This window comes from Neodiprion virginianus, chromosome 2 (genome assembly GCF_021901495.1).
Source record: "Neodiprion virginianus isolate iyNeoVirg1 chromosome 2, iyNeoVirg1.1, whole genome shotgun sequence".
Lineage (NCBI taxonomy): Eukaryota > Metazoa > Arthropoda > Insecta > Hymenoptera > Diprionidae > Neodiprion > Neodiprion virginianus.
In genome coordinates this window covers 41,760,553-41,785,463 of record NC_060878.1, presented here as the reverse complement: position 1 = coordinate 41,785,463, position 24,911 = coordinate 41,760,553, and the positions used below count along the sequence as shown (strand labels likewise).

The following is a 24,911-nucleotide window of genomic DNA, read 5'->3' as shown; positions in this document are numbered from 1 at the left end:
GCTAACAAGGCAGTTTATGAAATTATCGCACCACTTTGTACGTAACTACAACCCGTAGGATCTTGAATCGTGGATGTGATCGCATTCAGCGGCCATTACGGACCTGTCACTAAGTGTCAGTTATCCTCGCTTCATTGGTTCAGCTTTTTTATGAATCGCGGGCTTCTAGCTACGCGTTGCCGTTTAATTGGCAGAATAACATTGTCTTTGATAACGAATCGCCACTTTCGATTGGTCGCATTGTACAAATTTATTATTCTCCCGGCCATAATGAAGATTTCTGTGCAACAATGTGCTTGCGCACGGTATGTGCAGATATCATTTTAATAACAGCAGCGTTATTATGATGTATCGATATTGCATGGCTAAACACAGCGGGCGCGATAATTCTTCCCCAGTGTAACATGTTATATGCACATGTAACGTACGAACTCGCGTACACATGATTATAATATCATACCCTGTTATATCGTGTTTTTCAACATTTATATCATTGTCAATGCGTATAACAATTTATTTTACGGCAATACAGTCGTTTACATTTACGCACGCAAACAAAATATATCGCTTAATTAATAGACAGCCAATATTTATTTCGTAAAAGTATAATTCCAACGTACTTAATTCCGCATCGCGCTTACGGCTAAAGTCATTATCGTACGGTAAGGTGTAACGAACGCAACGAATTATAGCGGATACGCTCGTTCGTTGTTTATCCCATGATCGGATGGTTTTCACAATTATGATTTAACGTTACGGTACCGCGCCCGACGCGAACCGTGTTGTATAGCCAAGAACTTGGAGCGGCGGCAAGCAGTCTACAGCTACGCCTATTATAGGCGTTCCTATCTGTAATCAGAGCGGAAGAACGCAACTCTGGCTGTAGGGACTAAGTATCTTATACTACGTACCATTGCGGACAAGGCCGAAATAATACGACCGATTCAAAACAATTTGATAATATTCTATGACTACGCAGATGCGTTTGGTACGTGGTGTAATCTTAATTACCCGCGTATTGTAACAATTTTTATGAAAAATTCCTGCTAGCAGCAAACGACGAGAAGAAAAATGTAAAAAAATTGATCGGTGCAATTTCAACGGCAATTGGTAATATTGATAAAAAATAAATGAATATTGATTCTCGATGTGAAGAACGGTTTAAAATTGGCAATATGGCGTCGTAACGAATGATCAGCTGATCGTGACGAGTGAATTTCGCAAACAACAAAGTGCAGTAAAGTCTCCCGCAGTCCGCTGACATTTCATTTCGTCCCCACGAGTGAATACGGAATAAAAAAACAGTCCGAACCCCGAATCTTAAAATTAAATACAACTCTTCAAGTCTGAATCAGCTTCGCAGTTTCCGCTACCGGTCGGTATTCCAGCTCCCTGTAAAACTCGGTACGGAGCATAGACCATGCAACACGAGAGAAAAGGGAATGGGATAAAAAAAAAAAAAAAAATGAAAAGAAGCGTTCAAGTGCCCGGTTATGTAACGCGAGCTTCGAGTTGTCCGCTGCGCGTCTTGTCAGAGATTTGTGTATTGTATCCATGGGTGGCAGCGATGGAGGGAGGATCGGGAGAAAGAAAGACCGCACACGCTGATGGTTGATATATCCATGGGATATATATCACGTACCCTCCGTATCGACCCCGGCGCGGCTTCCAACGTGCGTAATGCTGATTGAATTATCGGTTTGGTGATACCGATAATAAAGGTTGTATCACGCGACCCGTACGAAAATACGAAGCGGGGGGAGGAAGGTGGGAAGGAATTTCCCATACACGCGTAACGTTGACGTCCAAACGCCGGTTCTACAGGAATTTATCATACAAATTCACGCGTGTCTATACATTACATCTCCATGACCCACGCGGTAACGCAATATATGCACGAGTGCTGCGCAACGCGTTTATACGCTGTACGAGAAATGTGGTGAAGGGCTTACATTTATGCGCATGTATATGTATGTGCGTTTATTGTACGCATGGTACAACGCGTATATGTACGACTAATGGTCGCGGTCGATTGTGAATGAATCTCGTCCGTATATTGCCTGTAACGACAAGACGTTGCACGCTTTACTCAAATATCCGTCATACGTAACGTGCGCGTGAGCACAGCCAGCATTGCTCGACTGACGCTTCTCGTTGTCGAATCTCCTTCGGACAATTATCATACAATGTAGAATCGTCGTGCGGAAAGGGTGCCTCGTCAGCCTTTGTGTCATATTTACTACATTGTATGGCGAATCATGGTCACAGTCGTATTTCATAGGATGATAAGGAAACCGCTGTATACCAAGGATATCGCGACTTTGAATCATAAGGTCAAAGTGATCAACTTTTCGAAAAGTTTTGATGACGAAAATTTTTTTTATATCTATAACACGAGCGATGACGAACCGTGCGACCGATATTATATTTTGAAGCGTAGTTACCGCGGCTCACGATGACGAATCAATTGTTATAAACGCTCTGTGATTGTGACTGAGTAATGCAATCGGTAATTGATTGCGCGAACCGAGCTAATTCCCGTCGTATAGGATAAATTTTACTCTACGGTGCGGTGCGATGGAATTTTTTTCCAACCCCCACCGTAGTGAGATCCACGTTTTTTCACGAGTTCTACACGCGGACGCGCATCATGTTTCGATTGTACAATTTGACACACGCACAGCTGACGAATGTCTTGTACACTCTTATTAATTGGTACATTGTCAGAAGCGTTCGACGAATATTTTACCTTATATCTTTAAAAAAAAGTATCACCTTCGCGAAATACACTCGAAAACGATCAGCGTTCTTTGAACGCACGTGAGTTTTGAGGCAGAGACCAAATTATTCCGATCTGATCGGAAACTGTAAATTAAACGCCGATCACAACACGTCGAAATGAATATAGCCACAACAGCTGTAGCCGACTTACTATTCGTTGTATATCACGTAGGCACGATGTAAAAATACGCTTAAGCCAAAGTGCCAAGTGCGTAGAGGACCACAACGTTATGGATATATGCGGTGATGCCCCGAGCAGCTCTGTACAATAATTGAATATACGCAATTTACCGAATGTTTTTCTGAATCTGATTTCTATTTCTTGAAACACTTTTGTGCCGATAATCTGGTTGTCCGCAAAAAATTAGGAAAATTCGCAGCGTTTGAATAAGAGAATTGAATTTTTAATTCATTAAAGTAATTGCGTTTCGCAAAATTTTGATAAATTTGCCTGCTGCAATTTGACCGAGTCCCAAACGCTAGGAAATCAAAGCAAGTCGACGATTACCGTCGTACTCGATTCCAACATCTTTGTTGTTCGAAAAGTCTATAACGTCGTATAAACGTAGCCGGAAAAAAACGTTACACGTTTCTAAAAAATCACAAGCACAGAAATTTGGTAAACAGAAAATTAATCACTCTTCGTATTTTTCGCAGAGGTCTCAATATTTTTTGGCGCCAATTATTTATCGAAGATAAAGTCTCGACTGGATCCGAAGAAAAATAATAAAAATTATTTATAGTTTCCTAAATCTTGTGCAACGCCTGCGAGTTGTGACAATTCCCTGAAAATCATATTCAACCCGCAGCTGAACGTCTCCCAATCTATTTCCGAGAAAAGGAAACGTTCAAGAGAGTCGGGCAAATCGCACGGGATTCGCGGAATAATTCGCTTAAGTATATTACAATATCGAAATAATTAGAAAGGGAAACATCCGGCTGCGGCATAATTACTAGCTGATTGCTTCACTTCCCGTCAACCCCGAGAAAAATAATCCTTCTTTTACATACTCGGCTGCCGCTGCCTAACGGAGCTGCGTTTCTTCGTTCGAGAAAATATTCCGCGTTACATGCATCGAAACAATATTTCGACTGGTAATTATAACATTATATTGCTATAGTATTATACGTAAAACAATTATCCTTTTCTCTTCTTTCATTCTTACCGATCACTTCTGTATACAGATTATTTATCATACTCACACTGTTAATTAAAATGATTTCCGACGCGAATTCAATGCAGTATTGGGCGAAAAAGTGTGATCAAAATGAATATCGGAACTTGCGAAACATTGTTATTAATGCGTAATGCCTGGATGTTTTTCAATATGAATTCTCTCCACCACTCAGAACTAATTCAATCCAGTCATTCCGCGTTCACAACTCGTCAACCGAATGAATGTTGATTGAACCCTATTAATAGCTGAGCCCTGATCGTCGAGTTTAAAAATGTGCCGAAGCCTATAATCTAATGTATATTGAATTCAAGAATCGCAGTTTTATCCGTTTTTCATCCGTGCAAACGTTGAAGATTAAATCTGCGAAAGAGACAAACATAATATTGTTTCAAATTGTAATAACAACACGTAACGGCAAGTTGAAATTCTTGGCCATCCCTTCGACCGTCTTTCGGACCAGTGAGCCTTGACATGCCTGGCAAGTAATTTCACGAGCGATTAATTTCGCTTCAACGCGACTTTAATTCTTCAGCCAACCGATCGGTACGTAACAATAATGCACGTTGCGCGTGTGAAATTACCGTGCAACAAATTAACTACGCCGCTTCTGACTCGTATATCCGCAGACTTCTTGGGTTCAGTTCCTCGACCGCAAATCCTGCAACAACTGCAGCCTGCACAGGTGTTCACAACCGAACCACAGCGGGTTGTTCTCTGTTGCAGTTGCTGCAGCCACGGGTGTCAATTTTCACGATCAGCTCGATTGTATCGCGGAATTTTGCAACTCCTACAATCCGCTTGCGATTGTACGCTGATTGAGAGTAGGCAGCAGCTGCTTTGTGCAAGTACGCAGTTGCGATGCAACTTGAATCGAAGCGCGTAGTTTTATCCTCATTTCAATTTCCCATGCGATTGATATTCTTTGTATGTTACATTCGTGTGACGTAACATTGCACAACATCGCGGCGCCGATCCCCTTTCATGTATATCAGCGTGCGTTGATAAAAAAAATCCGTGCAAAAGTTTCTCGATATACTTGCGTAAAATATTTCCTTACTTGCGTATTCGTTGGATGATTGATGTGACTTTTTTTATTGCGCGAAACTCATCAGCAATAATTTCTAGCTCACTATCATCAATCTATGCATATATCTGTTTTTATTTTCGTATAATGAAATTCTCTGAAATTATGACGCGAGTGTAGCGGAATTTTTGAAAGTTTCAACGTCGTCAGAGATTTGTACAAAAGTGGTTGGAGTTGCTTATTTCGAATAATAAATGCATCGCCGACGTTTATGACGAAAGTAAATTGATGACAGAATATTATGTCGCTGATAACGTTGTCCTTAAAATATTAAAAAATACAACAAGAGCAGCCCGTTCAACTTTTTACCGAAATTAATTCACGGTACCGTGACGAAGTATTTCATTCTCAAGTTCCTCAGAGTTAATTGTACGATCATACGCGAGCGCAACCCGACGTAATTAAGACGCTAGCATCCCTCGAATAACAGTGAAAAATAAACTTGTCGTTTATACCACGATAATCGTTATTCGTTAACGTACATGTATAACTAAGCAAGTATTGTATGGTCGACATTTACATGCTTGTGTTTTACGCGCAACATTATATGCGCAGTAGCAGCGTATCATCAGCGGCAGAAGCCACGACGAAGGATGCGCTGTACATGCGTTATACATACAACGTACGTGCGTAACTTGTACATACGTGCAAACTATCTACGTATCACCGTTTAAAAAAGTTGTAAACAGATTCCACGCTGGTTTAGATTATTATTGACGTTTGATTGGACCGATGCAGAGAGGCTCGCACAAATTGTTACGACGCGGCAGTTACGCGGCAACGTGTATGTTCTACACGTATGTTATATTATTATTGCTCATGCGACGTAGTAACCTCTTAAAATCATCTCTTATTGGGGCAAATCCCGGCAAAATTACCCACGGACTTCCCACGTATCGAACGTCTCGTCATCGGTTTATTACGTGACGGTTGTAACGAACGGTAAAATTTTTTCCGGCGAGAAACGGGGATTTACAAGAGTAAAAATTTTGTCTCCTTTTTGTTTCATTCAATGCAAATCGCACGCCGACGCGACGAAGCAAAATTATCGACAGCAAATCGTTGCCGTTGGATTGGAAATTTGAAAATCGTCTTGCGGTGGGTACGAACGGACTTTCAACGTTCCTGCGGCACGTTTCGCGATCGGGACGAATCTTGACGAACGGTTTCTCAAAGCCTGGCACGTATTCGTCCTTTTTGAGTTTCGGACGCGAATCGAGTGAAATCGACGCGGACGCAACGGTGTATATTTATACTTAAGGCTGCGAGCCGAGGGTTTGATGTATCCGCAATTGCCGCTCATAGGTTTAGAGAAACGACATTTCAGACGCGGTTACATCAGCCGCGTGCCTATTTCAATTCGACATAGACATGGTTGTATGATCGGAGACAGAGGCAGCTGGGTCTGCGGAGGTTTGAGGCGCAGCCAAGAACGACTAGCACATTGTCCATTGGGTATAAACGCGGCTTGACTTGTCCAGGGTCAACCAAAAAGAAGTGTGTAATGAAGGGAGAGAAGGAGAGGGAGGTTGGAAGGAAAAAAATCACCGGACTGAAAAAAAGATAACCAACGTGGGAGGAAAAAGAAGAAAAGATATATGAAATACGAACGAACGAACATCGTGGAGCGAGAAATGAGATTTTCGAGCAGCTGCAGCTTCGTCATGTCGTCCAACCTCAAGATTTATAGAATATTATTTGGTCTACGGTTGTAAAAGAATCATTTCGAGACAATTTCAGTTGTCAAGGTTGGTATATTGGTTATAAACCACAGGGACCAGATCTTTCCTTTGCGTTGTTTTTCTTTCGTCTGTATACATCTGTTTTTTCCTTCTCCTTTTTCCTTCCCTTTTAAAATTTACGAACTGTTTTCAAATACATGTTAACTTCACGTTTGAACTGTTTCTATATGGTGACAAAGACGACGATACCAAAATCTGAGAATCTTGGCTGATATCTTCAATCGAGGAAAATGAAATGATCGGTGATATTTCAAGGAAAAATAATGTCGGCATTTGGAACGTTGAACTTTGAAAATTCGCGACTTTTCACGAAATCGTAGTTCTCGTGATTCGGGGTGGGTTCGGTTCATAGACAACCATCGGGTATATACTATATATTACGATGGCTTGTCTACTACTCTGACATGCTGACAATGAGCGACGTCTTGAACGAACAATCATTCATCCAAATCGGTTCAATGGCACCGTTTGTGCGCAGCGGTATCTACAAACACTGCATAGAGAAGGAATTCTTGCGGTTGTCTTTAAAAAAAAAAAGTGGTTTCTTATTCCTTAATCGATGAACCGTCATTCGATGCAACAAAAACTCGTCAAATCATCGAACACAACCCGATTTATTTGAATTGACAAAACATTTTTCTTCCGCCATGTTTGGCAGGCTCAGCAAATTATTACGCGAAGATACGGTGATTGTAATATGTTTGAACTGTTATGTATCTACGTTTACGTTGCAAATTATCATTGCACGCGGCATGTTGTCTGATATATTTATACGTTGAATAATTCAAACTGTATTAAATGTTGTTACATATAAATGTCCGATTGAGAAAAGTCGTTATCGTCCGTGTTACCGACTTTAGGAAAAATCTATGGTCACAGTGTGTTTATTTATCGATATAAGAATATAATGGCGCGGCGGAGTCATTGAAAATTGAGGCCAACACGCGTTGTGACGATATTACCACGCACTTCGCAATATACATATAACTTAAGTTATATATGTAGTTTCGTGGAATATCGTACATCTTGTATACCTACACGTGGATGTCTACCGAAGCTAGCGTTATCTAGGAAGAATTGACAAGTTTCCAACAGCTGCAGCCGTTCCCACACACTTAGTTTTAGTATCGTATATACTTTATACGTACGTATGTACAATACGTACATCAAGGTGGCTCGTTATTTAACTTTTCTTTTTTTCGAGATGCTACCTGAAAAATTTCTGACAAATATCGAGAAAAAAAAATACCCTCGTAGAATCTGGAGGAGGTAGCAAATATCGAGAGGTCGCTACCAATTGTTGAGATATTTTTTATTTTTTTTATGCGTACACCTCACGGATTCGTACATATAATAGCTTGTTGTTTTTTTTTTTTGTACCGTGGTCCAATTGATCGTTCATTGATCAACATCAAACCGCGCCTAACAATTCCGCAGTTTTTATCCGAATCCGTCTTTTATCCGAAAGGTTAATCGTCTCGGAGAAATTTGAATAACAAGTTTTATGAACAATGATTAATTGGACCACGATACGAAAAGCATAAACTAATACATGTATTTAAAAGTGTACACGTAAAAATAAATAAAAAATATCTCAACAATTGGTGACGATCTCTAAATGTTTTCCTACCTCGTCCAGGTTTAGCATCAATTTATTTATTTTTGTTTTTTTTTGTTCGATATTTGTCGCCAAATTTTCTAGCAGCACCTTAAACAAAAAAGAGTTGAAAATTGAGCCACCCTAACGTGTATATATTGTATACATATACACACCGTAATGTAAATGACGTAACGCGAGGCAGGACGATAAATTGATGAAATAAGAATAAATAAAGTAACCGTGGTTTTTCCCGGTTCGAAATAATCTTCGTAATTTAATAACCTGTCTAGAATTATAATCGCGGGGTGTGAGGATGAAGAGCGTAGGTTGCACGTACGTACCTTGGTCCGCGGATCAGCTCGAAGCGGTTCCTATCTATAGACCCGATGCATCGTGGTTTACTAGAGCGGTAGGTTTAAGCCCGCAAAACGAAGGAGCGTGATATAAAGTAACGATACGACGACATGTGCCGGTGTGGCTGTAAGAAGGGATCGAGACGAGGCCGGGCGGAGAGGAAGAAGGCTCTGAAATCTCGAACGATTTGTGCGTCTAGACGCGTCTCTCTCTCTCCGGCGCTTTCCAAAATGTTGATTCACCAGCGGCAACCGATTTAGCCTATACGCTTCGGATATATACTTAAAAAATACTTTGTCTTCGAGACGTTCAAGGCGACGGGAAAACTCCGTCGCGCTGCTTACGCTCCTCCGGAAAAGACGGTAATTTTTTTTTTTTTTTGTTTTTTTCTTTTTTCAAACCAATTCACCGACGGCGGACGAAACGTCGTTCCGACTAAAGAGTCGTTCGATCCTACGGTCAGACCTTGTCCGCCCCTTTTTACCGCCCCGAAGAACATCGGAAGTCAAACGAGAAACGGCGTCAATGTCTGGCCTTCTTTCTCGTCCGGTTTCAACGAGTGTTAATCAGTAATAATTGAACTTAAATTAAACCGTCCCTCGGCTGTATCACCGAGGAAGGGAAACCGAAGAGCACAAACTTGTTCTACGTTCGATTATTTGAAAATACCGAAGAATCGTTTATCGATCTATTAATCCTGAGATAGACGCGAAGCTTCCAATATGAAAATTACAAAAATTACCAACCAATTATAATCACTGAGATAGTTCCACCGATCGATTATCGTTCGAAATACGAACGTGATGGACGAGCGCTGTAATACGATATGCCAATCGAGTCTTCTTCGGTTCCTCCTCGATGCCAGCAATTATTGCTGGGGGGTAATCGATGAACCTCTCCGGTTCATTCTCTGCCTTACGCGTACACCTAGCTGCAAATCGAAGTTAAAGGGTGAAGCAAGACGCTGGTTTTGTCTACTTAATTTATCATTTTCAATCCGGTCGACCATCGGACGCGAAATGCCGCCGTTCCGTCGCGTCGTCTCCGTCCTTAACCCGTGTTAATAGCACGATACGAGATGGGGTAACAAATCGGCACCAATTACACGCTTAGATTACCTTTCAACTTGATTAATCTGATAATAAGATCCCTAGCTCTACGTTGTAATGTGGCTGGAGACACGTATGAACGACGTGGCTGTATAACCGGTGAACGAGTATTTATGGCGAAGGAATAAAACCCTTGATCGAGTGCCACCCCCTTATTTTAACGACAAGTTGCACCGACGTATGGGAAGGAAATTCGTTTTTCGACGCGATAAATGTAGCGTACCAAAACTCCTTTCCGCCAATCGAAAAGCTAGCGTTTTTTTCAAAATTGACCAACCGTCAAATTAATTCATCTTAAAAAAAAAAAAGAAAAAAAAAAACGTTACCCAGTTATCACGTTGTACTGGAAGTTTTATTCCAGTTACTCCTTTGCGTTTTCCCGATGTAAATTTTAGCAAAGACAGAAATTTTCATTGCAAATTAAGACAAATGCACGACACGATTTACTTCCCTCCGCGGAGTTTGTAAATTTGCAATCTGATTTCGCAAATGGACGACTATTTTTCATTGCAAATGTGCGTTCGTGATTAGGAATGTTTTTCAACGAGAAACACGAAGCGGTCTTGCGATCTAGATCAATCGTCCTGTAAGTTTTTCTTCGGTGTTTCCTCTTCGTCTCGCCGACGAGAGGGGGGGGGGGTTAATCGCAATCGCTGAAATGGGTGAAAAGGTGTCTCTATCTCGCATCTTCCTCGTTACGCGGCTCATTTCGCAGATGCCGACATCCAACGTGTCGGTTCCCATAACTTGAGGACGGTTTTAGTCGAGACGAGAGACGCGGGTGAAAGGTATAACGTCGTTGGGGCGCCGGCGCTCGGTATCCGTCTGTGTAAATACGCGTAAATTCGCCTCGCGATACTTAGTGGATCCGGCCGCATCAAACGATCCGCCGTTGTATTTTATTTGAGTCGAGTACCTAGATCCTCCGGAGACCGAACCCCCGACATTTGATCTTCTTTCGCTTTTCCCCTAATATTTTTATTTCAATAATCACGGCGCCGTCTCGCTCCAGACCCCGAATTTGCAATCACGTCGCGCCGATTTCAATCTCGAAATTCACCGCTTCTGTAATTTTTCGCTTGATAAATTTATGGGTCATTTTTAATGAAATAACAAAAATCCAATACGTATAATGAGGATTTTTAATTAGACGGCTTATTGCGCGACGCCTCGAGAAACGAAAATAATTGTTTCTGACTTTATAGAAGAGGGGAGAAATTTTTTTTTCGGTTTTTTTTTTCCCCCAAACGTCGATATTTAAAATCGAAATATCTTTGCCAAAATACTAGTCGTGTAAATTTTTTTTTTTTTTTTTTGTTATACAAGCATTAAGAACTCTTCTTTGAAGAATATTTTTATAGCTGGATAACGATTCGAATCAATCCTAACTCTCAACTTGGTACTTTTCAAGCTTTTAGTTTCCTTTCCTATTCTTTCCTGCGCTACAACGGCCGTCGACAAACTTGACGTAGTCGTGGATATTCCGCAAGGAAGAGAAATGAAAATTGAGACGTAATAAAAGAGTTGCCGATCCAGCCAGCGTCTCGGTCGCTTTGGTTTCCAGCCAAGACTCGATACGCAAACCGAACCACCTGGTGCACGGAGGTTCCAACGACCGTTGCACAATCTGGCAAGCCGACCGGGCCTCCGTGACGGATAGCCGGACTCCGCGGTCTGATCGGTGACGAGAAAATCCGCGCTCGGAACCCGGGGAACGTCGTCTAGCACCTGCGTGCACCGTTCCGTCGCGACGGAAATAATCGGCGTCGCGCTGTCTGGGAATCAACGATCCGACGGCTAACGCCCCTTACCTCCGTTATTCCCTCGCCGTTGACGAGTGATCACTGCCCGACGATGGTCCTTCTCTTTTATCGCCATTCGTTATCGCGTCAATCACGCACGGAGGGCGAACGCAACGGTTTCCCGTTTCGACGTTGCCGCGTAAAGAGATCCGCGATCTCAGTTTTGGAAGAAACGTTTTAAGGACGATTCGAAATTGAAAACATCGCCGAGGGGGATTTTTATTCTATTTGTTTGCGATTCCGTTTTTAACGTTGTCTTTTTTTTTTTTTTTGTTGCTGTCTTTTCGATTGCAACCGAAACGATTTACACCGGAACCCTGTCTTCTTCGATTTTTAAGACAGATACGCATCGAATTGATAAGAATTTAAGGCCCTGATCCGAACGGATTTTTTTCCGATCCGTTCAGCGGGTTCGAATTCATTGAAAATCTGTGATGTATCGTACAGTCGTGCAGAAGTGGATTTTGTGATTTTTTGTTTGCGACAAACGACGCGTATCTTAACTCACGCAGGTAAGATTAGGCGGAAAATTCTGAATAATAGATTTGGTAAAGTGAAAATAAGCGTGAACGGAGACGGCAAGCGCGGAGAGACGAGAAATTATCAGAGATTTATATACCTGCAGGGGGACGCAGAGCGACGAGGCCAAGATCTCGGGATCGTCGTCGTCGTCGTCGTCGTCGCGGTTAAGACTGAAATAGCGAGACGTGATGCAATTTGAACGATCTTTGTTTCGCCTCGTTTCACCGCGGAATATCACGTGCAGGCGTGAGTTAATTTCGTTGCGAATCCTCTCGGGCGGCTATCTCTCTCGATCGGGGAAGTAAGGGCGATGAAAAATATCCAAATTCCAAATAGACCGCGTGAAATCCGATCGTTAGCCGTTTACTCGGGGTGTGTTTCGGACGGTCGCGCTCCTGGAATCGACCGGGTCGCTTCGGTTCGGGAACCAGAAACTCCGGGCACAACCGTCATCTCCGTTCAAACGAGGGCGCACGGACGACCGACTGCCAATCGACTCTTCTGCCAACACAACCCCCTCCCCCACCCCCGCGGCGACGCTAATAATATTTTTCAAACGTGATTCACCCGGGGCCGAAAGCTAGACCGGATCAGCTGATCGTCTGTATTCCGCGCCGTTTGGCACGAAGGCATTGTTACTACGATTGTACGTGCCCACGTCCACGTTTTATTTACCTCGCCCTTTTAAGCCCTGCGACCGCAGGGTAAAAGGGCCTCGAAGAATCCTGAAAACCTTTCCAAATCTGTTTCTAATATCGCGTACGTGCCGTTCGAAACGCTTAAGCCTCGAGGAAAACGTCTTCGGGTCACGAAATCGCCGAGGATCGAGGGCTGCTCACGATCCTCGTCCCGTTCCGAGAGACCGACGATGATTGCAAGGTCCATTGTGACAGATTCTATATTCAACTTTCGGACAAGTTTCGTCACGACTTCCTCTCGGATTCGTGCGAGTTACAAACCGCGTGGAGAAGCGATTTTCCAACCCTGGATCGGAACGAAATTGGAATGCGAAATCAAGCGAGCCGAAGTGACCATGGAATTTTCCGGCTCTGAGCGTTCCAGGTAACCTTTCGAGGGTGAAAAAAGCGAAACTACACCCGAGGGATATTTTCAAACCTCGCTGTTATTTGAGTCGGTTTTCAACGGGCAACGAACGAGTCGGTAACTCGAATCCAAGGAAGAAATTGCATCCAGCCCCGCGGGTCGACTGATGGGGATATAATAGTGAGCGTGTTGCAGGGGGTAATCATAGCGGCCGTTGATTACGACGGATGGATAAAATATCACCGAGTGGCTGCGTTCGCTGCCGCGGGTGGCAAAAAGCCAGGGGCTGATGCAGCGGCATCTCGAATGCACGAGCGATTAATCAAGCAACTTCTCAAACAATCCCGGGGGTTGCGTGCAAAGAATGCCAGACACAAGACACCGTGGCGGCGCTCTCGACCTTTTTCCTTTTCTCTCATTTTATACCCCTTCAAGCGTGGAGATGATCAAACCTGGCTGCGAACGCTCAGCGGTAAAAGCCAGACGGACAGCGAGGGAGCTGAACGATTAGCGATCTTGGATATTAACCCCTGTTGATATGGGAAATCTTATTTATGACCCTGAAGATTTCTGCATATTCTGCACTTGTAAACGTTTGGTCATTTAAAAAATCTCCAAGGTATTTTTTCCACCTTATTCGGATTCTGTAGATGCGCGTTATTCGGAAACGAGAAAAAAAGAAAAAACTTGCCGCTCAATCGTAGGCGTTTTGTTATAATTTTAATACTCCGGATCGCAGTACGCCTTAAACTATAACTTTAGGAGAAATGTTTCGATGAGAATTTTTGTTTCTCTTCCAATTCTCCGAATACGCATTTTTTTTTTTTTTTTTTTTTTTTATAGTAACCAAAGGTTTTTTAATTCCGTTTTTTTTTACTTGTTTCATAGGAACATTATTCTTCCTTTTCTCATCTTTTTCGAACTCAAATTCAAATTTTACGATTTTGGAATTAGGAAATAAAAATTCAAATATTACAGGCTCGATCCGACTTTCTGATGATGAAAAAAATCACCGCTTCTAGGTGTAGAATTTGTCACGAGAAAAAAAAAAAAAAATTACACAAGACAAAAATGCTCGTCGTGACAATTCTCTTAGAATTACAGTTCAAGGTGTACAAAGTACTAAACTTGCAATGAAACCCCTTAAATTGAGCCAGATTTTTTTTTTTTTTTTTGCAAACACGCATCTAGATTATCCAATAATGTGGAAGAAACTTGCTGGAAATTTTTGTCCAATAGTCATGGTTTGCACGTTACCGCTGACGAAACGTTTAAAAGTGCATAAGATGCAGATATATCGGATGGTCATACGTATTTTCATCAGTGAGTGGATATCGCGCTCGTCGTTCGTCCGAAAGTGCAGCGCTTGAAAAATGGAAATCGCAGCTGAACCGTGTCCATTTTTTTTCCACGGTAAATCGAGGGTAAATCACAAGCGTCGGCTGGGCTTTGACAAAAGTACTAGGACGACGATGACGAGGCTGGGTTACCACGTGCTCTGCACGTGATAAGACCGTGTCAACTGTTTAGGTTCTCCGATCTTCTTCGTCTTCGTCGTCGTCGGCGTCAAGTTTTAAGAATCGACTTATGTAATCGACCCGGCTGGACAGAGTCTGCCAAGAAAATTCTGACCAAGGCAAATTGCTTCCTCTCTTCTCGGAAAATGGTCTGCGACCGCCAGCCTCGCCGAGGCGAAGGTACTCGGACAGACATACCGACGGACTTGCCGCACGTAGACAAGCTTAAAAGCTATTCATATTTTCCCTTACCTTTTAGCTCACGCACCCTGGGCTAGCTCATCAATCTTGTCCTTCGGCTGTCCTTTATAGACGTCGCAAAACGGTCCGAGACCGCGAGGTCCGCGTGACAAGTGGGCGTAAAGATAACGAGAGATTTTCGCAAGGTTTAAAAACCGATTCCAATTAGTCAGGGTATCCGATTACCTTCGGAAAAGAAGCCAATTCATTAAAATCGGCATTCTTCCCCATGCGTTGAAGATAACTCAACGCGCCCCCGTTATTCTCCTGTACCATATATCATTTTATCCAGATACGAAACCATCGTGACTTTGCACAGCGGATGATATCAGCCGGTCTCTCGTCCAATCGCCGTTTCAACAACGATCGTATCTGGGGTGGTGGCAGATGTTGTTGAGAAAATTCCGCACACATCACGTGCGCTACAACGCCGTAAGAAGTAATCCACTTTTGATTTATCGCCTCATTCAAGAGAAGATCATGCGTGCCGGTCGGACCTTGTGTGTTTGTGTGGATGAATTAACGCTCGATTAATCACGGAACGTCGTATTGACGTCATCGCAGATAGAGACGTACGCGTCGATGATCATGCGGTGAATTTTTTGCTTCATTCGACGTTCGATACCGGTTAATCGTTCGTCGATTTCAGATCCGTGCGTCCTCGTTGTATCCGGTGTATACAGAACCTTTGGCCTTTGTCACACCCTCTGACTGTTTACGGAATCGTTACGCTGCGGCTGATGAAACTTTTTCAAAGTTCACCCTGCAGCGAAATAGATGCGAGCAACTAAATATCTCGCTTCTTACTGATTTCTTTTTCCCACCGTGCAGCGTGCCACATTTTCCCATGATCTGCAATATCGCAAGGCTCGCGCTGATTCGTGGAAAATTCGGTCGTTAGAATGCTTCGTAAAGATACAAATGACTCGTTTAGATATCGTGGAATGTGTAAAGAGGATAGCGGAAAAAGCGTGAAGCTAAAATCAAGGCATACCGCATGGGACGTTTACTTGACAGAATTTGTAAGTTACTCGATGAAATTTTTCAATTTCCGTAACTGTGTACAACGGTGAAACAGGAGTCGACGAAAGATAGCGTCATCCAGGAATCGGCGGTGGAATGACAACGAAGTTCCGTTTCATAGGTATTCGCTATAAATATACGTACGTAGATAACGAGTATCTCTTTTCCCGCATGTATCGTGGCATAGCGAAGCGAAGACTGAATCTCGGTAATCACAAATGGCCAGCATCGTGGGACCCGGAGGGCGTGCCGAGCATCGGCCGAAGGCCCAAACGACAGGGAGAAGTGAAACATTCCCGAGCACCCTTCCGGGAACCAATTGACGTCATGGGTTCCCTCTTACCCTGGACTCCGAGAAGGAGAGCGAACAGAAGCGAAAAGAAAGAAGATAAGAGCCGCTGCAGAGGTGAAAGACGCGTCCGTTCATAGGGAGGTAGGAAAATTGAGTGATTATTTTAATACGGGGAGCCGGAGAACGGAGGGATAAAAAGGTCTTTAGATCGTGGGGATAGGAGGAGGGGCGGTACCTAAAGCACCTCCGAATCTCCGGAGGGTCCAACGTGGACCTTGCCTGACGATTAGCCAAGGAGCCAGCAGCTTCGCATTCCAGGGATCCTTCCTGGAAGTATCCCTGGAGTGCGATGTCATTCACTCCGCACGTACGAAGCTCACGCCTCCTATTCATTATATGTTCGGTCACCCCGCTGGGACATCCGAGACCCCCGACCATTTTGCCGAATTCCAGAATTCCCTACATTTTACTTTTTTCTTTTTTTTTTCCACATTCCACCGATACCTAACTCTCGACACTTTTCGTAACCCCGATACCGACCTTTCATGGTCAGTCGTCTCCAGCCGAGTTGGTAGAAGTATCAGTTGCAGGCGTTACGAATACGCTATCGCGTTAGTATCGACGAATGATGGGCACCGTCAGAATAGAAATATTGTCGAATTGAGTCGTAAATATATTTTTACGGAAATCTGCGACCCTTGATCTTCGTTGAAAATATGTTATTTGACGTGTGTCGGTTGACGTAACTTTGAGTAAAATCTGTGCAACTCGATGTAATGCGAAACTCGGTTGACGTCACGTGAAATTTCATCGATGATCATTTGTTTGTACGTTTCACGCGAATATTGCGTTTCATTGGAGAATAATAAAAAGAAAAGAAATATTTTTTACTTGAGACAGCAATATATTCAGACGCGTTATCGGTTTACGGCGCAACTTACGAAGAACGCATATTTTACTCAATGTACCTACCACAGATTTGAGACGGGGAAAAACAACGTTGAGCGATTGGCAATGATTAAACGGAATTCGATAGAATTGAGGGAGTTTTTATTAAAGAATAAACACGCACCTCCATATTTTTTTCAAGCGAAAGAAAAACATCGTCATTCGTTCAAGTGTATATATATATATATATATATATATATATATATATATATATATATGAAGTAGGTATAATCGTCATTGCTTGACTTTCGAAGAATACTGTAAACATGTTTTACCAGCTACTGCAGGTACCTATCTATACATGAAATAAAAAATATTTTTCTTTCAAATTCTGGACGGTCATCCCTACCGTACGATACCCAAGTCACAAGACCTCGAAAAAATTCGTCTAATCGTTTTCTGTACGCGAACGAATGTTCGAGGCTATCGAAGTTGCGAACTCGGCGCTGTACGGATATATGTACAGAACGAAAATTGCTAACCCTCCGGGGAACAAGAAAAGTCTCCTAATCCTCAAGTCGCGCACAAGGCAATAACGCGGCATAGCGTATAAGGTATACGCTGGCGAGGCAGACGCGTTGGTGTAAACCAGTTTAAGCTCTTCTCGCAAGAATGTTTAGCAGCTCATCTAGTTCACTCCGACTACCTCTGAGCCCGAACCATTCTCATGTCACGTGCGCGCCGCCCTTTGCTGGCTGGATCGCGGTAATTAATAATTACCGAAGCTGCGCACAAAGCCCGCTCGTTCGACGAATTAAAATATGAGAAGGAAAACCCGTTTCGACAAATTCGGGGTTGTCAAATCGGCGGTTGAAGTTAATTAGCCAACATTTTTGACATCGGAACTGTCAAACATGCGGGCTTGGTGGTTTGTTAAATCATTTCGTCGCAGCGATAAAAGTCTGAAAAGAAATGCTGCTGTCAAGAGATATTCGGTTAAGGAAAATTTCTATTTTCATATCGCCTTTGGCTTTTCATAACTTGTCGCATGGCCGTGGGGGCTTCGGCCGTGTTGTATACGTCGTCTCAATAGTTTCATCTAATTTCTAACTAATCGTAGGAGACTCGCTCGGTGGAGACATGAAACTTAGATCGGTCCTGTACAAGTGATCTTGATGGGTCAATAGTCGCGCGTATCTTATTATACCTAACGAATTTGCGTTTCTATTACGAAAGAGCCTCGCGCCTAGCTGCGATCATTGAACTACACACCACGTGGTCCAGGGTATTTCGTCGACGGATGGCCAAGGCGATTTTCACTCCCAGACGCACATATACTTCTTACATATCCCGACAATTGATCGTTACATCGTTCGCTGTTCGAAATTTTTCGAATTTCAACAAAGTTCGATCGTCCCTTCGGCACGTGGTGAAAAAATCAATTGGAACAACGATGATTTTGAGTAATCAAGGCTGTACGCTGTCTTTATTTGGAAATACATGCTGCAGCGTAAAAACGTGACATAGACGCGCTGCGTCGTTAAGTCTTCGGCATGGTTTGTAACGTGCAACGATGACCGAGAAGTTTTCAACAAGTTAGACGCTGGGTTGTTGCCGCTGCACTAGAATCGGGTCGAGTATGAGGCGACGTGACGTCACGTGAAGGAGGAGGAGCTTGGATTGGATGGCGTGAGGCGAGCCTCCGTCGAGTCACGCATCACTGCCATTAATCAAAATCCCTCTCTCCTTCACGGTCGGCCCCATAGATATCGCATGAATTTTCCAGCTCCCTGCCCCTAAACCATCCTCCAACCTACCGCCCGGAGATCTTCCGTGAAATTGGAGAGAGATGATGAAATTCCCCATAAGATTGTTCACCAAGTTTTAAATCACTCGTCGTGAAACGAAATTTTGTTTAAAACAAATTTGTATGGCAAATGGTTTCAGTTGCGGGCGCGGAGAGTCAAGAAAGGTGAGGAATCGTTACCAATTCGGAAACCATGAGAATTTAGTTAGTTAAAACCGACGAGGCTTGTTCTTAATTTCTCGTGCGCAGACAATTATTTTTATTCAATAGATATAACGAGGTTACATTCTCCCCTGTATAATTTTCTTCTTTCGCAACGTTACATCATCATCGTGATCATCGTTCGAAAAACACGTTTCGTTGCGGAACGAAGGTGGAAATTCGTTGCTGCATATTTTTGCAACAGCTCGCTGCCGCGACTTCCGTCTCTTCTGTTGTCTGAAAAACTTGACAAGAAAACTTGGTAATTTTTTGAGTGAAATCTCGCGAGTTTCATGCGAACGGAAGAATAAAAGACACCGAAAAGAGGCTCGTCGTTATATGGACGCTCCGAGGTTACACACGTGAGATTTAAGCCGCGGATAGCGTTCGTGTAACTAATATTCGCGAAAGATTTCAATGGTTTTCTTTGAAGTTTAAAATAACTGCCGATAAACTCGCCAAGTAGTCGCGTTGTATACTTGTGCGTACGTATGTATAATGTGTATGTATACATACGTACACGTTTACGTACTCGCGCAAAGCAGATGTGTGAACGGTAACGAACGAAAAGTATTCGGGTGAAAATTTAATATCGAGAATAATTACACGGCGTTGTACAAACGCGGTATCAGGCGATGGAGGATCAATATCGATTTTTCAAATACGCGTAAGGGGGATTAGAGACGGGGAGAACGGGAGGGAGGAGTTGCCGGACACGCGGGGATTCCCGCCAAAGTAGTACGCAGACGCGTTCGAACGTTCGAAATTTGAAACTGCGGCTCCTCGAGGTTGCGTTCGGCGAGGCAGGGAAAGAAGGGGAGGATTATTAGCAAAAGTCCGTCTCTGAGTGGCGGAGCTCCCTTCCCTTCCCTTCCCTTGATTCGTTATCGTTGTTGTTGTTATTATTGCCTCCCACAAGTCGCTACTTAAGTTGAACTTACAACTAATATTATAACTTCTAGCGTAGTCTCTCCCCACCACCGTGGGGTCTGAGAGCTAGCTGAGCCGAGCCTCTATATAAACCCTCCGCAGCGCGAGGCTCCACACTTGAGAGAGTGACAGGTCCTCGACTTTTTTCCCCCCCATCGCGTTTAAGGCGAGAGTCAGTTTTCAGTAGTCAGTCTCGCGTGGTTCGTCAAGTTTCGGCCAGAGATACAGGAAAATTTCGGCGTTAAGCTCTCAGACGTAAGAGAGGAAACGACATTTTCGCAAGACAACCGGCAGTTCTGTGGGCGTCGGCGGTATAACACGAGGCGGATTTTCAAATACCACCGGCTAAGGCTTCGACGTATAATAAGAGAAAAGTCTTCTCGAGTATAATAATACTCGAGTGCAATAATACTGCAGCTGTACGACTTACCAGCCGTGTGCGCAGGGCGGATCGTCGGAGAGACGACGCGTTCCTTACCTAGGCGAAAGACGAAACCCGTGGCACCGGGACCTCAGAGCGTGCAGTCGGCGAAAAGCTGAGATTTGAAATTAGTAAGAGACGAAGACACCTCCTACTCCGAACATCCGACGAACCCGAGATACGTCAGACATGGCTGCGTTTCGACTGACCCTGTGCTTTCTCATCTCCGCGTTGTGCTTCTGCTCGCTGATCAACGCTGCGGCCGTTCACAAATTGGTGAGTAGAGTACCTCTGTACCTGTTGGCCCGAAAAAACGACGATAGATTGTTATTCGCACTATCGTCCTCCCTTTCCTATCGCCTCGCGCCGTAGAGTGACTAGCTAATGCAACATTTTATACGCGTATAAAGGCCCAGCAGGGTCAATGTCAACTGGCATCCAAAGTAATCGCTGTAAAACGGACCGAAGCCCGAGTACCCGAGGTCCGAACTTTGGAACACGGTGCAACTCTGGGTGTAGCGTGGCGGAATCACGGGTGAAACTACGTTTTTACATTCGGAGCGCGATGCTCTTGTCAGAGCGCGTAGAATCGCGGCCCGAGCTCGTTACTTATCCATCCCGCAACAAAGTAGCGTCCGCTAATTAATTCGGCTATTATTATATAAACAATCGTGACGTATGTGACGCGTGAGTTATCAGAATCCGACCTGACGAATTATTGCGAGATCAACGGGGCGACAGCTTCGCGACCCCGAATTAATCTGTGCCCAACAATTACAGAGAAAGGCGAGCGAGATTCAACTGATGTTTCCTAATCACGCGCGCCGAAATGATTACGCGCGTTTAGAGTCGAGGCTCGTCGTCGGGGTTTCGCTCTGTGGACCTCGCTGCGCTAATTACACCGAACCAGTTGAGTCTAGATTTAATAATAATCCACCGGCGAGTCACGCGACTCCGTATGGAACATTTCATTCATAAATTGAGAGTCCACGCATTCATGATGATGCACGTCTAGTAGGTATATGCGACGCATTTGCTGCACTCGCGCAACTCCGACGCAAGCTGCGATATGCACATTGGTAGCATAGACTGCGGATCCTGTAATTGCACGTGTACGTGGGCAAACGCACGTTCCTTCTCGATCGAATTGCCGGCTAATTCGTGGCAAGGCGAGAAAAAATTACCTTTTCAATTTCGCATTGTGTACACGTTTTGTAAGAAATAGCGCCACTTGAAATGCAGAGATACGCCCGCTAGAATCGCTGGAAAAATTTTTATACCATTACCGGACAGATGCCGATCTAAAAACTTAAGATTGTTGTTACTTCTTTCAATTTCTGCAGTGTGATTAAAAAGATCGGAAACTAAATGTCTTGGAGTTTGAATGTTGAATTCATGGTTCGGAATTCAGGGCCATGTATGTGAAGTCAGCTTTTAATCGAAAACAATAAATGAACAAACGAGAATAGGTTTCGTTCTACGAAGAGGAGTGATGATTCCTTTGCGATTGAATATTATCTTCTGTCGAGTGAAGAAGTTTGAATCCGGAAGAAAGAGAAAACGACAAAAAGAATTTTTGCTCACCCGATCGATAATTCTCAAGGGATCTTTCACTCGGGTAATCATGATGGCAACATAATTCGAAATGATTTCATATCCTCGGAAGTCAGACTGAAATTAGTAACGTTAAAATAAAATTCTGCCTCAGTAATCATTGGTAGTTATGAGAAATAATTTAGAATTTACAGAAATCTCTTTGTACTTTCAAAAAATCGTTTGAAATCTAAGAAATCATGAGAAATTACCTAGTCAAGGTAAAATCATTTGTCAAGTAATCTCTCGTAAATTCTCCACAAACTACGAGTACTCGTCAAATATTGTAATGATGGTGTCATTTTACGGATTAATTGATATAATTCCAACGTTACAAACTAATCTATCCCATCATCTCTATTCCAGTTATTTGAGGGAAAACTGCAGGATGGCACAAGCAGCGCAGACGAGACTCGATCAGAGGCTGCAGGGATCATCAATGTCGAAAATGGACACGCGTTTCCGGAAAGTATTCGAGAGCGCAGATCCAATGTCGAAGGAACTTGCCACCACTGGGCACCGTGTGGATGGGCGGTTTACGAGCCATTCACAAGGAGGGTGGAGTACTTCCTGAAGAACACGTAAGTGCCATCGAGCATCGAAGTTTCCTCCCCGATTATAGAGACAAAAAAAAAAAAAATTTAAATTTTCACCGGATCGTGATGTGAAAACTGGGGGGGGGGGGGGGGGGGGAGTTTTGGCGAACTTTTCAGTAACGTAATTCCTTGCTTTTTCATTTTCAGATGCTTGTGCCAAACCTCGCACAAGTGCATAAGAACGGACGACGACTTGTCGATCAGTGCCTACGTCTACAGATGTAGGAGCAACGTTAGCGCGACCGACATCGAGTCGCCGTAAAATACGAATCCTGACTAAAACGTACGTACATATGTATGGCAAGCAGTATGAAACGTATGTACTTCGCGTAAGACATACCTACGTGCACCGTTGCGCAAAAATTACACAGTTTTATTGTGTATAATCCGTCAGTTCGTACGGAGAGTTTTCGGTAATAAATTAATGGAACAGAATAACAGAGAGTAAATAAAAAAATTAATTATTACGTCACGATACGCGCCGTTTACATATCGCAGGGTGAAACTGTATATGTGTAAAACGAAGAAAGGCGGAGAAAATTGATAAAAATAATATTGAAAAATTGGAAGGAAAATACGAGAAATGACGAAAAAACCAACAACAACAACAACAACAACAACAACATCATCATATTATTTAGAATAAATTGTCAAAATTTCGTTTCTAAAATCTTTATATTATACACTTGTCATAACATACAGTATGCTACCTACGGCCCAAATAATACGTGCATGCAGCCAAGTGTCGTGCGGTTATATACGCGTATAATGTGAATATATATCGTTACGTGGGGTTATACATTATACATAATAATACAAGTTAGGTTAGAAGATTTAATCATTAATTTTACCGGCGCTCAAATTCATTGTGAAAACGTGCGACGCGTTAGTTCCATCAAGTTTTTTGTTTTTTAATACCAAATTTTTTTCTTTTATTCTTCATCTTTAATTTTCTGTTGCAATTTACTTACAAACTGCGTATGTATATCAAAAATTCTCTAAATATTGTAGAAATAGTTTGATCTTTCGCTGCCGACTTTCTCGTGAAAAAAAGGCTAACTGGTAATAAGCATATGTTATACCCACCATACCCATGCAATATTAATATTTTTCATCTTGATAAAAGCATAAGATTGTTGTCGTTACCCGTCGCGCGGATTACCCTGTAGTAACAGGTTTTCTTTTCTTCTTATTCTTTCATTTGTATTTCGATTTCAGCATTCCCCCGAATTGACACACTTTCTGTTGTACATTTCTATAATTGTGGTATTGTTTAAACTGCAGTAAACTATGCACACTCCGCGCAATTATTTCGCTTATACTTATGTAGAGGAAAGGAAGGAAGCTGAAATTGGAAGAAAAAGTGAGACAATAACAAAGAAGAATCTTGGTACCAACGCCATAATTTTCGATGCTAGCGTCAATCTCTTATGTATGTACATTGTTTATTTAAATCTGAACAATTACATGTAGGTAAACAGACCTGTACCTACTGTTTAAAATTCATTTAATACAACTGTCTGGTGTTTCGTGTGACGGGTTTGACATTTTCTACGAATATGCTAATATCACTATACAGATACTTTGTACGCTTTCTGAATGCAGTCGGTTATGCCCAGCCTCTTTAGCAATATACCTAACAATGATACAATAATGATGATATACTATAGTATACAGAATAAATATTTAATTGTAAGTCAGATAAGTATAATAATACACGTATAATATTAGGATACGTATTGTTAATATCACCTTAAAGCATCTGCAGTTTGTAGGCTATTTAGTAAAGTAGTCACAGTATTTTCATAAAGATCCGGCGCGCACACATGCCAACACCCTCGACGTACTTAAAAGACAAAGTAAAGAACAAAAAAAAAAAAAAAAGGATAGAAAAAACCATGGAAAAGAGTAAAGCGAAAAAGTAATACCCATAATTTTACAATCGCGGTAAATAACTTCACTTTGTATAATATAATAACACGGAAACTATTATTTATGAAAAGAAAATTAAACTTGATAATAATGTTATTTGTTACTTAAGATTTTGTACAAAACAGGCAAAATGAACATTGTTTTTTGTGTCACTTCAACTTTTTATTGACATAGTTATTGTAAAAATCGCCGGGAACGTTCATTTCGCTTTCCGCCATAGCTACCCTATAAACATGCCATATATTTATATATATA

At 42.6% G+C, this 24,911-nt stretch overlaps 1 protein-coding gene and 1 long non-coding RNA gene across 2 annotated transcripts; both read left to right on the top strand.

Moving 5' to 3' along the window:
- Window positions 1-14,833: 14,833 nt before the first annotated feature.
- Window positions 14,834-16,272, top strand: LOC124296933 (uncharacterized). The gene is made up of 2 exons (XR_006906480.1): window positions 14,834-15,995; window positions 16,189-16,272. It is a non-coding gene; the product is annotated as an uncharacterized LOC124296933 (long non-coding RNA).
- A 3,946-nt stretch (window positions 16,273-20,218) lies between these two features.
- Window positions 20,219-24,608, top strand: LOC124297145 (uncharacterized). The gene is made up of 3 exons (XM_046747839.1): window positions 20,219-20,811; window positions 22,495-22,709; window positions 22,872-24,608. The coding sequence occupies exons 1-3, from the start codon at window positions 20,725-20,727 to the stop codon at window positions 22,984-22,986; spliced, it is 417 nt and encodes a 138-aa protein (XP_046603795.1). The 5' UTR covers window positions 20,219-20,724; the 3' UTR covers window positions 22,987-24,608.
- The last annotated feature ends 303 nt before the right edge of the window (window positions 24,609-24,911 follow it).

Coding starts and splice junctions, on each gene's coding strand:
- LOC124297145 (XM_046747839.1), top strand. CDS start 20,725: ATGGCTGCGTTTCGACTGACCCTGTGCTTTCTCATCTCCGCGTTGTGC. Junction 20,812..22,494: donor CTGCGGCCGTTCACAAATTG/GTGAGTAGAGTA, acceptor TCTCTATTCCAG/TTATTTGAGGGAAAACTGCA. Junction 22,710..22,871: donor GAGTACTTCCTGAAGAACAC/GTAAGTGCCATC, acceptor TTTCATTTTCAG/ATGCTTGTGCCAAACCTCGC.